At 44.3% G+C, this 12,980-nt stretch overlaps 1 protein-coding gene across 15 annotated transcripts in view; it reads left to right on the top strand.

Annotated features, from left to right (window-relative positions):
- The window catches only part of EPHA5 (EPH receptor A5), a 372,563-nt gene that overhangs the window by 63,847 nt on the left and 295,736 nt on the right, over positions 1-12,980 (top strand). For all 15 annotated transcript variants that reach the window (XM_048846883.2, XM_075127423.1, XM_048846887.2 and 12 more), the window contains exon 3: positions 732-1,395. In XM_048846883.2, coding sequence (XP_048702840.1) covers positions 732-1,395 — 664 coding nt within the window. The remainder of the gene's footprint in view (positions 1-731; positions 1,396-12,980) is intronic.

The raw sequence follows: 12,980 nt of genomic DNA, 5'->3' as shown, positions 1-12,980 counted from the left end.
TTGCTAGACAATCCTCATTAATGGCTTGATTGTGACTATACCTGGTACCCTGCATAAGATGCAATATGCACTATGCATAAGATGCAATGTGTAGTGCACAATCCCTGGAGTAGTCCAGGGGTCACAATTCATCCAGTTTTGCTCTAGGGGAAGTAATCTGCTATGGATTTATATTGATAGCAGAGTACTTCTCTCTTTGCTCTGACTTGCCAAAGCTCCACATATTCCATGCCCCTCTCTGCCCATTCCCTGCCCACCTGTATGGAGGGGAAGAGAGGCACTGAGGAATCTGCTTTTCCTCCTGTGTGCTGTTCAGTGATGCTGTGGAGTCATGCAGTGAAAAAATGGGGGACCCTTATACAACTTCACTCCACTGCCTAGCTGCATAGAGTAAGCCACAGTCTTGCCTTAAATACTGCATCTCTTTTAATGCGATTGCTTAACAAACCAATAATTAACAAAAGCAACAATAAAAAAGAATTTTGGACCTGTTCTCACTTGTTTCCAAACAAAAGGGCTTACTCAGTGGCCTTTATGTTCAGTAGGAATCTTTGCTCTTTCTTTGTGGGGCATTGGGTCTGGCCTAGGGTATGGAAATCTCTGTCATTTTAACATTCTCATTTCTTCCAGTAGTGCAGCTCTCTTGCAAGAAAGTTAAGATTTTTAGGGATTTGTGGCTTGCTTGCTTTTTTTGTTCGTTTTTTTAAGTAATCCTCTCTCTTTTTGCACAGTGGGAAGAAATTGGTGAGGTGGATGAAAATTATGCACCAATACACACATATCAAGTGTGCAAAGTAATGGAACAGAATCAGAACAACTGGCTTCTGACTAGTTGGATCTCCAATGAAGGAGCCTCCCGGATCTTCATCGAACTCAAGTTCACTCTGAGGGACTGTAACAGTCTTCCAGGAGGACTCGGGACTTGCAAAGAGACTTTCAATGTGTATTACTTTGAATCAGATGATGAAGATGGAAGGAACGTCAAAGAAAACCAGTACATCAAGATTGACACCATTGCCGCCGATGAGAGCTTCACTGAGCTAGACCTTGGAGACCGGGTCATGAAGCTGAACACTGAGGTCAGAGATGTTGGGCCTCTGACCAAAAAGGGATTTTACTTGGCTTTCCAGGATGTAGGTGCCTGCATCGCCCTGGTTTCCGTGAGGGTGTATTACAAAAAGTGCCCTTCCATTATCCGTAACCTGGCCCTCTTTCCTGACACCATCACTGGGGCAGATTCCTCCCAGCTGCTGGAAGTGTCAGGCTCGTGTGTGAACCACTCTGTGACTGATGAGCCTCCAAAGATGCATTGCAGTGCCGAAGGGGAATGGCTGGTGCCCATTGGAAAATGCATGTGTAAGGCAGGGTACGAGGAGAAGAACAGCACCTGTCACGGTAAGAATTTGCAAGGCAAATTGATGCTCTGGTTTTGCATTGCACACATCTTGGGTCATAGTCGAGTACGCTCGTTCATGCTGCAGAGTACCAAGTGTCATAGATAGTCTCACTGAAGTCAATGGACCTGGTTCTCATTTACCAGAGCTCTGGAAAGAGGCTGTAATCAACTCCTCGTTAAAGGACTCTTTCCACTGCCAGAGTGCTGAGAGTGTTCAGAATCTGGCCCAGTGGCGGATTAATGATTTTGCCACCCCTAGACCCAGAAATAATTGCCGCCCTGCGCCAGCTCACCTCTGCTCTGCTTCCGCCTCCTCCCCTGAGCGCGCCGCCGGGCCCTGCTTCTCCCCGCTCCCTGCCGGTGCTTGTGCGTGAAACGGTCTGGGGAAGTGGGGGAACGCGGCGTGCTCAGGAGAGGAGGCAGGGCCGGGGCAGGGATTTGGGGAAGGGGACCAATAGGGGCAGGGAGGGGGCGGGGAAGGGGTGGAGTTGGGGCGGGCCCAAGGGCGGATGGCGCGAACCGGCACCGGGGGAAGCAGCCTTGCTATTATAAATTTGCTGCCTCTGCAAATTTGCTGCCCTAGGCCTAGGCCTTGTCAGCCTAGGCGTTAATACACTGCTGATCTGGCCCAGTGCTACTTCTTGTGGCGTAACATCCTATTCAGTGTGAATGAGGGATCAGAATCTGGCCCATTATAATGGTTATATATATTTTTTGAACTTGGGCGTTTTCGGATGATAAAATGTTTAAGGGTTTGTTTTCTCCCTTGTGGACTATTGCTTGGAAGCCTTACAGTTTGTTTTCAAAATCAAGACATAATTTATTATATGTAAATTAATACAAATGTATCTCTCTCCTTTTAGTTCTCTGTAAAAAGCAAGAAAAGGGAAGTTTCATATCATGGGAATTGTCTGCTTTGTCTTGCAGTTGCTTTGCTACCGCAGTGCTCAGCTGTTCAAAGTTAAAATATTATCTTAGACTCTGATCTGGAAAAAACTTCCACATGTGCAGAACTTTGCACTTGTGAGCAGCCCATTGAGCTCACTGCAAGCATAAATACATCGCAGGGTCAGGGCCTTAGCTAAGACATATATTTAATGCCAAGTAAGTATCCTAAAAGAGGACTTCTAAATAAATCCAGTATAAAACACTTCTGAATTTGCTGGAACATTGTTGTATTATAACACGCTTGTTTTTTAAAATTACACTTCAATTTTATGTGTATAATAGGTGGTTTATTAGAAAACTATTTGCCGATAACACAGACAAAAGGCCATTTCAAGGCAATTTGTGTTTACTAGTGGCTTCTTTGCATTTTTATTTGTAAATTGTAATTTGAATGCGCATATTCCCTTGTAACTTGAAGACATTTTCTCATGCTGGCTTGTGGGCCGCTGGCTGTATGTTGTTAATGGTTTGTTGGTGTGTAGGGTAGTCTCCCTTTGAGTGCACAGACCATGTTGAGTTCACTTTCCTCCTGCCTGAAATAAGTGTGAGTTTGTGATGAGTAAGGAGAGCAGGACATGTGCCCATGGTGGGTTCTCGTTGGGTATGTCTCAAACCAGGGTCCTGATCATGCAGTTGTTGATCACACAAAACTCCACACAAGTCTTCGGGAGAAAACCAGAGATAGCCGTTGTCCCTTTTACAAGTCTCCTAGGAGGGAGGGAGTAGGGAAGTTGACTTTATGGGGAGAGGTCTTTTGTTATAAAAAACCCTGCTTTTACAAGGATGTTCCTCTCTCTGAACACACTGCAGATACTGACGGACCTAGCCTCCCTTGTTCCTCCCTTGCCCTGATAATGAATTCCCCACCTCTGGGGGAGGTGCGTCTGGCTTAGCATTTGGCCCAAGAGGAACCAAGCAGCACCAGCCAAAACAGAGGAAATCTTGATTGCTGCAGGCAAGGGAATGTAGCCAGACATACTGGCAAGAACCTGCCTGCCTGCTAAACATAAATTGCCCCAAAATAGCAAATGTAAGGGGACTGTCCTTACTAACATTCAGTGGGGGTGTTTTGGTTGGCTAGCTCCCAGTACCAAAAGGGGAAGGGTCAATGGGAAATCCAGACCCTGAGAGCAGCAGTCCCCGGGGCAATGGGGAGAGGCCAATGCTCCAGGACAGCCTGATTGACGGGGCGGGCAGCTAATCAGGGAGTCAGGAGGCTGGCGGGGGCTCGTCCTCCGTGTGAGCTGGAATTGCCTGGGTCAGATAGTGGGGCTGAGCTAAGGAGAAAGCAGGGGCCTGAGCTGAGCTATGGAGCAGGGTCGTGCCAGATCCAGAGGGGCCAGAGACACAGCCCAGGGAGAGCAGATCCTGTGCTGGGCGCAGGGCTGCGGCCACAGAGCCAGAGGGGCCAGAGAAGCAGCCCAGGGGGCTGGAGGCAGAGCAGCAGCATCAGTGCTGAGGCGGAGTGGAGCCGGAGCTGGAGCAGTCTGGAGCCGGGTGTGGTGAGCAACTGGGGCCAGCTAAGGGGGGGCCCTGGGCAAAGGGCCCAGCGCAGAAAGACACTCCCAGCCTTGCAGGGTGTCTTGCAAGGGTCCTTGCAGGCCAGACTGGGAAGGGGATCTTAACCCGACAGGGGGCTGATGCTGGGAAGAAGGGTCCCACCGCCCAAAGCCCGGAGGTGTGTGGCCACCACCAGAGCAAATGTCCAACCCGCAGCATCCCTGCAGCACAGCCAGGGTCGGAGAAGGAGGCCTGGGACTTACAAGGAGCAGACTGTGAACTGCCCTGACATTCCAGAGACGCTGTTTGTGATGTTCCCTGCCACAGAGCGGGGTGATGTGTTTCCTTTAACCTTTCCCATTTTTCCTTATTCTTTTTTAAATTAATTGTTGATTAAATAACTTGCATTTGCTTTAAATTATATGTAACGATCAGTGGGTCAGGGAAGTGCCCAGTGCAGAGAGAGCACCCTGGAGTGGGGACACCTTAGCCTCTTCCTAGTGACCACAGCAGGGTTGGGGGTCGAGCCGCCCAGGAATCCTGGGCCCAGCCTCGTTGGGGTTACGAGGACACTGCCAGACAGGAGAGTGGAAGGGGAGTCCTCGAGGGCAGGGAGGCCTCTGGGTAAAGGAATTGGGAGTGAGGACTCAGATCCTTTTACTAGCCCACTTCACCGGGGTCGTGCAGAAGCCAGGAAAGTTCCCCACAATAGTGGGACCATTCCCCCACTTACATAAACATTGATTGGGTGCCACGTGATGGTAACCCAGAGCAGTTGGGCACTTCCTCTGGTTACCAAACCACAGATTTCCCTCCCCTCCCGCACTCACTGCTCCGTTGGCTACCAGAGCCGCTGCTCTATTCTGCTTTGGCTTTGGTGGATCTTTCTGGGCTGCTGTCGTCAGCAGCTGCCATGAAGATTATCCAGACTAACAGCTACCAACTTTAAATAAACCACAAACTTGTCGCGGCCCTTGAAAAGCTGGCCACGGCCACAGAGAAGCTGTAGACCAGAGTAACCTCTAGTGTTAGTATTATAGTGCCCCTTCCTGTAGGAGAATAGCTATGCCAGGATGAACACTTTTATGCCAGTGTAACAGAGTCACACTAAGGAGGTACTGCTTTCACTGTACTGGTATAATTAAGCAGTGCAGCTCTTGGGTGTAGTGCTAAATCCTTAATTCCCTTGCAAGTCAGAGGCATTTAGGATCCTTGGGCCCAGATCCTCAAAGGTATTTAGGTGCCCAACTCCTGTTGAAACCAAGGGGAGTTGGGTGTCTAAATATCTCTGAGGAGCTGGGCCCTAGGTACTTAAGAAAATTTCCCCCCTGAGCTTTAATTTTGGCTTGAGCCACGTAATGCGGATTATTTTGCAGCTATACTTGGCCCTGGAACAATACCCTGCTGTGTTTCTACCACAAAAGAACTTGAATTTGTTTATTGGCATTTCCCTTCCAAAGATAATGTTCACTGAGTCATAACATCTTGTCTGGACAATAGCAGACTACATTCTTTTATTAGAGATGATGCAAATGTCACTCACCCTCACAAACATAAGGGAACAATTGAAATCCCTTCTGTCTAAAAATCATTAATTGGCAATGATATCTTCAATTCATCATCTTGTCATCAGGATGCTTTATGAAGGAGGCACCGACAGCAGCAGCCGAGCAATTTGTATCACTTGGGACATTCAGGCGACAGATATGACATGGCTTAATCTCATTATATAATTCAGTTGTTATTTCAAATAACATGGGCAGTCAAATTGTATTTATCTAATAAACAAAACTTCTTGTATTTTATACCTCTTTCTGCAACTCGGCCAATTTATCATCAGCTGTCATGAGAGAACCTGTGATAAATTGTGACCATGTGGGAAAATGCTTGTGAAAAGCCCTGTGCACAAGGTTCATTATTCACGTGAATAAATTGCTGCACATGCTAATAATAAAAATTAAAAGTAGCACTCCCCATGTAGGTACATTGCTTTCCGCAGTATTGATTGGGCACAGTATCCTATTATTTTTGGCTCGGTTATATTTTCCCTGGTTCAATGGGTTCTTAAAAGCATCTCTGACAATATTCACTTGCCTATCGTATCATGTTTCAGTTTTGGTTGGTGATATTTAGCCACTCTTGTGCAGGCCTCATCAGGGATTGCATTTCAGTTGGCAAACGCCCAGATCCTAAGCTGGTGTAAATTGATGGTAGCTCCACTGAAATCAATGAAGCTTTGCTGATTTACACCATCTTAGGATCTGGCCCAAATGACACTTTCTAATCTTTTTTTTTTCTTATCTGCTTCCTGCATCTGAATATCTGTATTTTTTACTGTGACTGCAATTTTGGATATATTTACTGCATGCATCTGGGCTCCCTATTGGGGAGTTACATAAGGAGTTGATATTCCTTGAAAAGTGATTATGTAAAAATGGCGCCTTCTGGTTCAGCAGATCTGTTCCCTGCGTGTATTCAGCTTTATTGTCCCTTTTTAGTAACAAGCAATATGGTTTTGCTACTTTTTACTGCTTTAAACACTGCAGAACCAACACAGCTAAAATGGAGGAAGCTTCTTTCCTGTCTTCCTTGTATGCTGTCAGTAGAATTGTCTACCAAGTTCCAGTTATGCATCCTGCCAGTTAAACCTGTGTTATCCTACTGGCAACAATGGGGTTACACAACTGTAATTGAGGACATGGGCCCAAATCCTCAAAGGTAATCTACCACTGGGGATTGAGTACCTAAATACTTTTGAAAATCTAGGCTTTAATCTGGGCTACAGAACCTTTTTTTCCTGGTACACATGAGGGGGAGAAAACCCAGCTTGACTTTCAGATCCCAGGGTAAATTTGCGAGGCTGCTAGGTAGAAAAGACATATTTTTTTTACCAGTAAACCCTGAGTAACCAGAATGGAAATGATTGGAATGCAGTGAACATAAGCCCTGCAATGCCATTTCTTTACCATCAGTTTTCAGAGTAGAGTCACAAATATTTGAGAATTAAAGAAGTGAAATGAATTAGAAACTGAACTACACCAAGAAATAATAATGAATTCAGAGGAACACAATGACCTCTTTTCCAGTTTCCAGTGTGTACTGCAGCTCTAAGTGGCATGAGACAGTGGTAAAAGTTGGAAGCCAATTTTAGCCAACTTGAAACAGGAATGCACTGTAATTATACAGGATCTTGCAAAATAATGGAAGAAAATTTAAGCCAAATCTTATTTAATGCCAGTCTTTACAAGGGAAGAACTTCTTTGGAAATGAGTTGGGGGACAATGTGTGTGTTTTCGAAAGGAATTGCCAACTGAGGAAATATTTTGTCGTTTAATTTTTTTACAACTAGGAATGTTTAAACAGCTTTATTTTCTTGAAATATGATCTAACCCAATTATTATTTCATTGTTTCTAAATCAACTTTCTGAAGTAATATTTTTTATCCAAATGTTTTCTTTGCTTACTGTTCATTATTTCTGTTGAAATTCATGCTAGTTATTGCCAAGCAAGAAGTGGATTCTTAGTCAGAAACAAAGTCCTCAGCAAAAAAATCCATGTTGACAAATTTCTGCTTCGGATTTAATTAAAAGTCATTGACAAAGGTATCCAAGTTCCCATAGTTCAAAAGTTTACCTGCTGAATCAACTCCCATGTGATTTTGTTGCTGGTTTACTCAGAGGAAAAGCAAAGTTACTAATCTTCAACAGACAGTGCTGCAATTGAGGAGCTGCTTGAAATGACTTCTCTGTGCCTTGCTTATTGAGTAGTGGAAAGACATACAGTCAGAGACTGGTTTCAGAGGGGTAGCCATGTTAGTCTGTATCCGCAAAAACAACGAGGAGTCCTTGTGGAACCTTATAGACTAACAGATTTATTTGGGCATAAGCTTTCATGGGCTATAACCCACTTCATCAGATGCAGCCACAGACAGTGGCCTTTGCAGCTGTGTTGGAAGGGAATTGGTGCAAAGTGGCGTGGCTGCAGCAGTGGTATCAGAGGGTGCGTGCGGTGCCTTTGGAGGGCTGAGGCAGACAGCACGCATGCAGAGGCAAGTGTGTGCAGTGTGCGTGCTTCTCATTAGGGCTGAAGTTGGATTGCTAATGAGTATGACCCTCTACAGCTAGGTTCTCTTTGGGTGGTAGGCCACCCATGTTGAGCTCAGTGAGTGGAAACAGGATATTCTGGGTAAAATCCTTGCCCCAATAAAATCTGTGGGAATTTTGCCCCAGATCAGATTGGCAGAGATCCTGGGGAGTTTTGCCTTTCTCTGCAGCACGGGGCAGGGTCACCTACTGGTTTAAATTAGTGTAAATGGTGGAGTCTCTGTAACTCGAAGTCTTCAAATCATGTTTTGAGGACTTCACTCAGCCAGAGGTTAGGTGTCTATTATAGGAGTGGGTGGGTGAGGTTCTGTGGCCTGCGATGTGCAGGAGGTCAGACTAGATGATCATGATGGTCCCTTCTGACCTTAAAGTCTATGAGACTTCAACGGGGCTAGGATTTTACCTTCCCGCCACCTCCAGTACAGGAGTGGGTATGGAAGGGAAAGCATTTCCTCTCTCCCCTCTCTTGCACCCCTTTATAGGAGCTGCTACAGTCTGGCTTTAAAGTTTAAACTGTGGATCATTGTCAAAGCTAAAAACACTGACGAATGTGGGAGTATTCCCATTTGGGACAACTCACGTGAGAAAGGCAAGCAAGATTTCCCCCTCGAGGTATAATGGATAGCAAGCAAAGTCCAGTGGATTAAAAAAAACCCATGTTTTAATTGTTCTACTGGGAGGTGATTGTATAGCAAGGAAAAACAGTGATGGAAATACACAGTACATGGAAAATACTGAATTCGGAAAGAGTGCCAAGACTACAGGGAGTTCTGTGCTTATCATTCATACTTCTGGTGCATTTTTGTGATTAAAACAAAATTGGCGGGGAGTGCAGCATATTAGGTGTTCATATAATTATGAGCTGGAGAGCCTAGTTAATTTTAATTAGGCACACTACCAGCTAACATCAAAGTAGATGAGCTTTTGGCTGTGTTGTGTCTTTTCTTTTTTTTTAAACATGAAGAAAATGACATGAATGTCGCTTTTCAGCAAAGTGGCGGTTATCGCTGAAGTGGGAACGGTTTGTTCTGTAGAGTTGTGTGCATTCTGGGGTTGATATATTCAATAAAAGCCGTGGAGTGTTTTTCTGAAATTAAACTCGTATCACAGCAGGATTGATTAAAAATTGCTTCATTCTTTGTTTTATTTTGCACATGAATAGGGCTTAGTTATAGGAAACGTGATTGGAGTACACACACTATACCACAAATGTAGTTAGTAGGGTAATGACTCCTAATGACTTTGAAGATCTCTTTCTCATTCTGTAACAGCACACCCTAGTAGAGGAGATTTGGAACCATTACTTTGTCTCGCTTAACCTTATTGTTCCATGCAATCTGATTACTATGCAACCACCTCCTGGTAGGACAATTAGCCCCCTGCCCCCACCTTGTTGTTATCCATTGGATTTCGATTTGAACAATACGATTACAGTAGGTGAAGTGAAGGATCAAAATTTGCTTGGCAAGTTTGAATTGCAAATGTCATATTTACTTATTAACCAAAAGACAATTTACAATCCTCAAATTGGGGCAGATTCCAGGTTATGTGTTTGTTTGTTCCCAGATAAACTGCTTATTTTTAGTTGAGTACAGATCTTCAAGAAGACTTGAACGAAGGCCTCCTTGTAGCAAAGCAAAATTCTTTAGGGCGTACTGTGGCATAGGGAGAGGCGATGTGGAAGACAATACGTGCCAGTCATGGTGCCTCCCAGTTCATATGGCTGTGATCTTCCTTGACTTTTCAGCTGCTTTGTCAGTTACAGTATTCAAGAACAATCTGACTCCACAAACTTTACATCAGGTATTAAAATCATTGGTACTATTGTATGTTGTGTTGATCATAAAGCAGGTTTTCAGTTTTGTGCTTCTTATTATAGTAGCGCTTAGCAGAAGTTAATGACGTGTTGACATTTCAATTATAAAACTTCTTCTTTGCAGGGCTTTATATCTTGGCCATTTTAACGTGCATTGGGCCCACATTGGTGCTGGAATCCTGGCTCTGTTGAAGTCAATCAGAGTTTTGCCATCGACTTCACTGGGGGCAGGATTTTGCCCTGAGTGAGAAATTTTGCGGCTCGCATTTTATTTTGTTTTATTGCAGAAATATTGCTTTTAACAAATTCCACTGTTTTTATAGGATGACCAAGTAATAGAGAAAACAGACTCCAACGAGAGACTGCTGAATTGGAATCAATTTGCAAATTGGATACAATTAACTTAGGCTTGAATAGAGACCGGGAATGGTTGATTCATTATAAAAAATAACCTATTTCCCCTTGTTTATTCCTTCCCCCCCCCCCACTGTTCCTCAGACGTTCTTGTTAAACCCTGGATTTGTGCTGGAAATGGCCCACCTTGAATCATAGAATCATAGAATATAAGGGTTGGAAGGGACCCCAGAAGGTCATCTAGTCCAACCCCCTGCTCGAAGCAGGACCAATTCCCAGTTAAATCATTCCAGCCAGGGCTTTGTCAAGCCTGACCTTAAAAACCTCTAAGGAAGGAGATTCTACCACCTCCCTAGGTAACGCATTCCAGTGTTTCACCACCCTCTTAGTGAAAAAGTTTTTCCTAATATCCAATCTAAACCTCCCCCACTGCAGCTTGAGACCATTACTCCTCGTTCTGTCATCTGCTACCATTGAGAACAGTCTAGAGCCATCCTCTTTGGAACCCCCTTTCAGGTAGTTGAAAGCAGCTATCAAATCCCCCCTCATTCTTCTCTTCTGCAGGCTAAACAATCCCAGCTCCCTCAGCCTCTCCTCATAACTCATGTGTTCCAGACCCCTAATCATTTTTGTTGCCCTTCGCTGGACTCTCTCCAATTTATCCACATCCTTCTTGTAGTGTGGGGCCCAAAACTGGACACAGTACTCCAGATGAGGCCTCACCAATGTCGAATAGAGGGGAACGATCACGTCCCTCGATCTGCTCGCTATGCCCCTACTTATACATCCCAAAATGCCATTGGCCTTCTTGGCAACAAGGGCACACTGCTGACTCATATCCAGCTTCTCGTCCACTGTCACCCCTAGGTCCTTTTCCGCAGAACTGCTGCCTAGCCATTCGGTCCCTAGTCTGTAGCTGTGCATTGGGTTCTTCCGTCCTAAGTGCAGGACCCTGCACTTATCCTTATTGAACCTCATCAGATTTCTTTTGGCCCAATCCTCCAATTTGTCTAGGTCCTTCTGTATCCTATCCCTCCCCTCCAGCATATCTACCACTCCTCCCAGTTTAGTATCATCTGCAAATTTGCTGAGAGTGCAATTCACACCATCCTCCAGATCATTTATGAAGATACGCAAATTATTATCTTGATTATCATACACATTGTAAGGAGAGTGATCACTTTAGATAAGCTATTACCAACAGGAGAGTGGGTTTTGTGGGGGGAGAGAAAACCTTTTGTAGTGATAAACACCCATTTTTTTCATGGTCTGTGTGTATAAAAACATCTTCTGTATTTTCCACAGTATGCATCCGATGAAGTGAGCTGTAGCTCACGAAAGCTTATGCTCAAATAAATTGGTTAGTCTCTAAGGTGCCACAAATACTCCTTTTCTTTTTGCGAATACAGACTAACACGGCTGCTACTCTGAAACATGTAATAGAGACACTCTCAGCACACAATGGAGCAAATTGTCTTCTGGTGTAAATAGGCATAATTCCAGCGACTTCACTAGAGTTTTGTCCTTTTTGATCATCAGAGAAGTTATCCCTACATAAACATGGGGGCAGTGATAGACAATTCAGAGCTAAGGTTTCATTGAGAAACATTTTTACTCACTTTGGCACTGGAAAAATTGAAACACAATTCCCTTATAACCTTGGGCCCAGACCACATTTCTTTGGCTCCCTGTAATTAACGAAAACAGTCGCCACAAATTCTAAACATCATACCTCAGAACATGCTGATCATTTCAAACGTTAAAATTAAACGCAAGAAATGGCATTCCCCTTATTTATTATTATTGTTTTATTTGTATTGCAGTAACACCTCTGAGCGCCAGTCCTGGGCCAGGACTTCATGGTTTTAGGTGCTATGCAAACACAAAACATATACCTAAAATGGAGCTAAAAAACGAAGTTGACACAACTGCCCAGATCCACAAGCTACTTCCCTTTTCCAATCCCCATCCCCCACCCCGGTCTGCCTCTATAGTCATTTGTTCAGGAAAAAAAGAAATTTGAGGGGTTAGGACGTAAGGAGGCCACATCTAGCAGGAAGAAAGTACAGTAGTCAAGACAAGAAGACAATAGTGGGACAAGGTGGGTGAAGAAATATCTTTCATTGGACCAAATAATTGTGTACATAGAGAAGCAGGCACAATAGAATTACAGGTCATATATCAGAGCAGTTAGCAGGCAGATTTCTAGACCAGGGTGATACAGGAGAACATAAAGGGCTGGTAAAGTCAAAGCAAAGATGAGATGTATGTTGAGTAGGTGCTAACTGTGGGCCTTGGTTGAAAATGATCTTTGAGCAGTTTAGTAGCATGTTGGCATTTTAGATTAGTGACATTTCAATTTAACTTGAGAAACAGTTAATACAGACTGTTAAAAAAAACTTGCTAGTTAACATAAATCAAGGCAAATATACTCTGTATACCACATGTGACTGCAATAGGGGGCATTTTCATAATAAGTGCCTAAGAAAGTAAAATGCCTTCAGTGCTGAAACTTGGACTGCAGTTAACCGTATCAGAGAGTTTTCTAGCTTTTGAAAGTTTGACTGTTATTTTAATTTTTTTTAAACTGCATAATATGTGCTAAAGGGTACAGTCAAGCAAAGTGTGACTGAAACACAAGATCTTTGAAAAATAGGAGCCTGCTGCTGGGTTCTTAAATCTTTCCATAGGGCTTGTCTACACTGCCACTTACAGCGCTGAAACTGTCCTTGCCCGGGGGTGTGAAACAACACCCCCCCTCCGGAGCAGTGCACATTTCAGTGCTGTAAAGTGGCAGGGCAGACAGTGCGCCAACGCTGGGAGCTATCCCCCCCGCGGGGGTGGGTTTTGTACCGCACTGGGA

Source organism: Caretta caretta, chromosome 4 (genome assembly GCF_965140235.1).
Source record: "Caretta caretta isolate rCarCar2 chromosome 4, rCarCar1.hap1, whole genome shotgun sequence".
In the NCBI taxonomy this organism is placed as follows: Eukaryota; Metazoa; Chordata; order Testudines; family Cheloniidae; genus Caretta; species Caretta caretta.
Note: the sequence above shows the minus strand (reverse complement) of the source record. Positions and strands in the feature narration are given on the sequence as shown.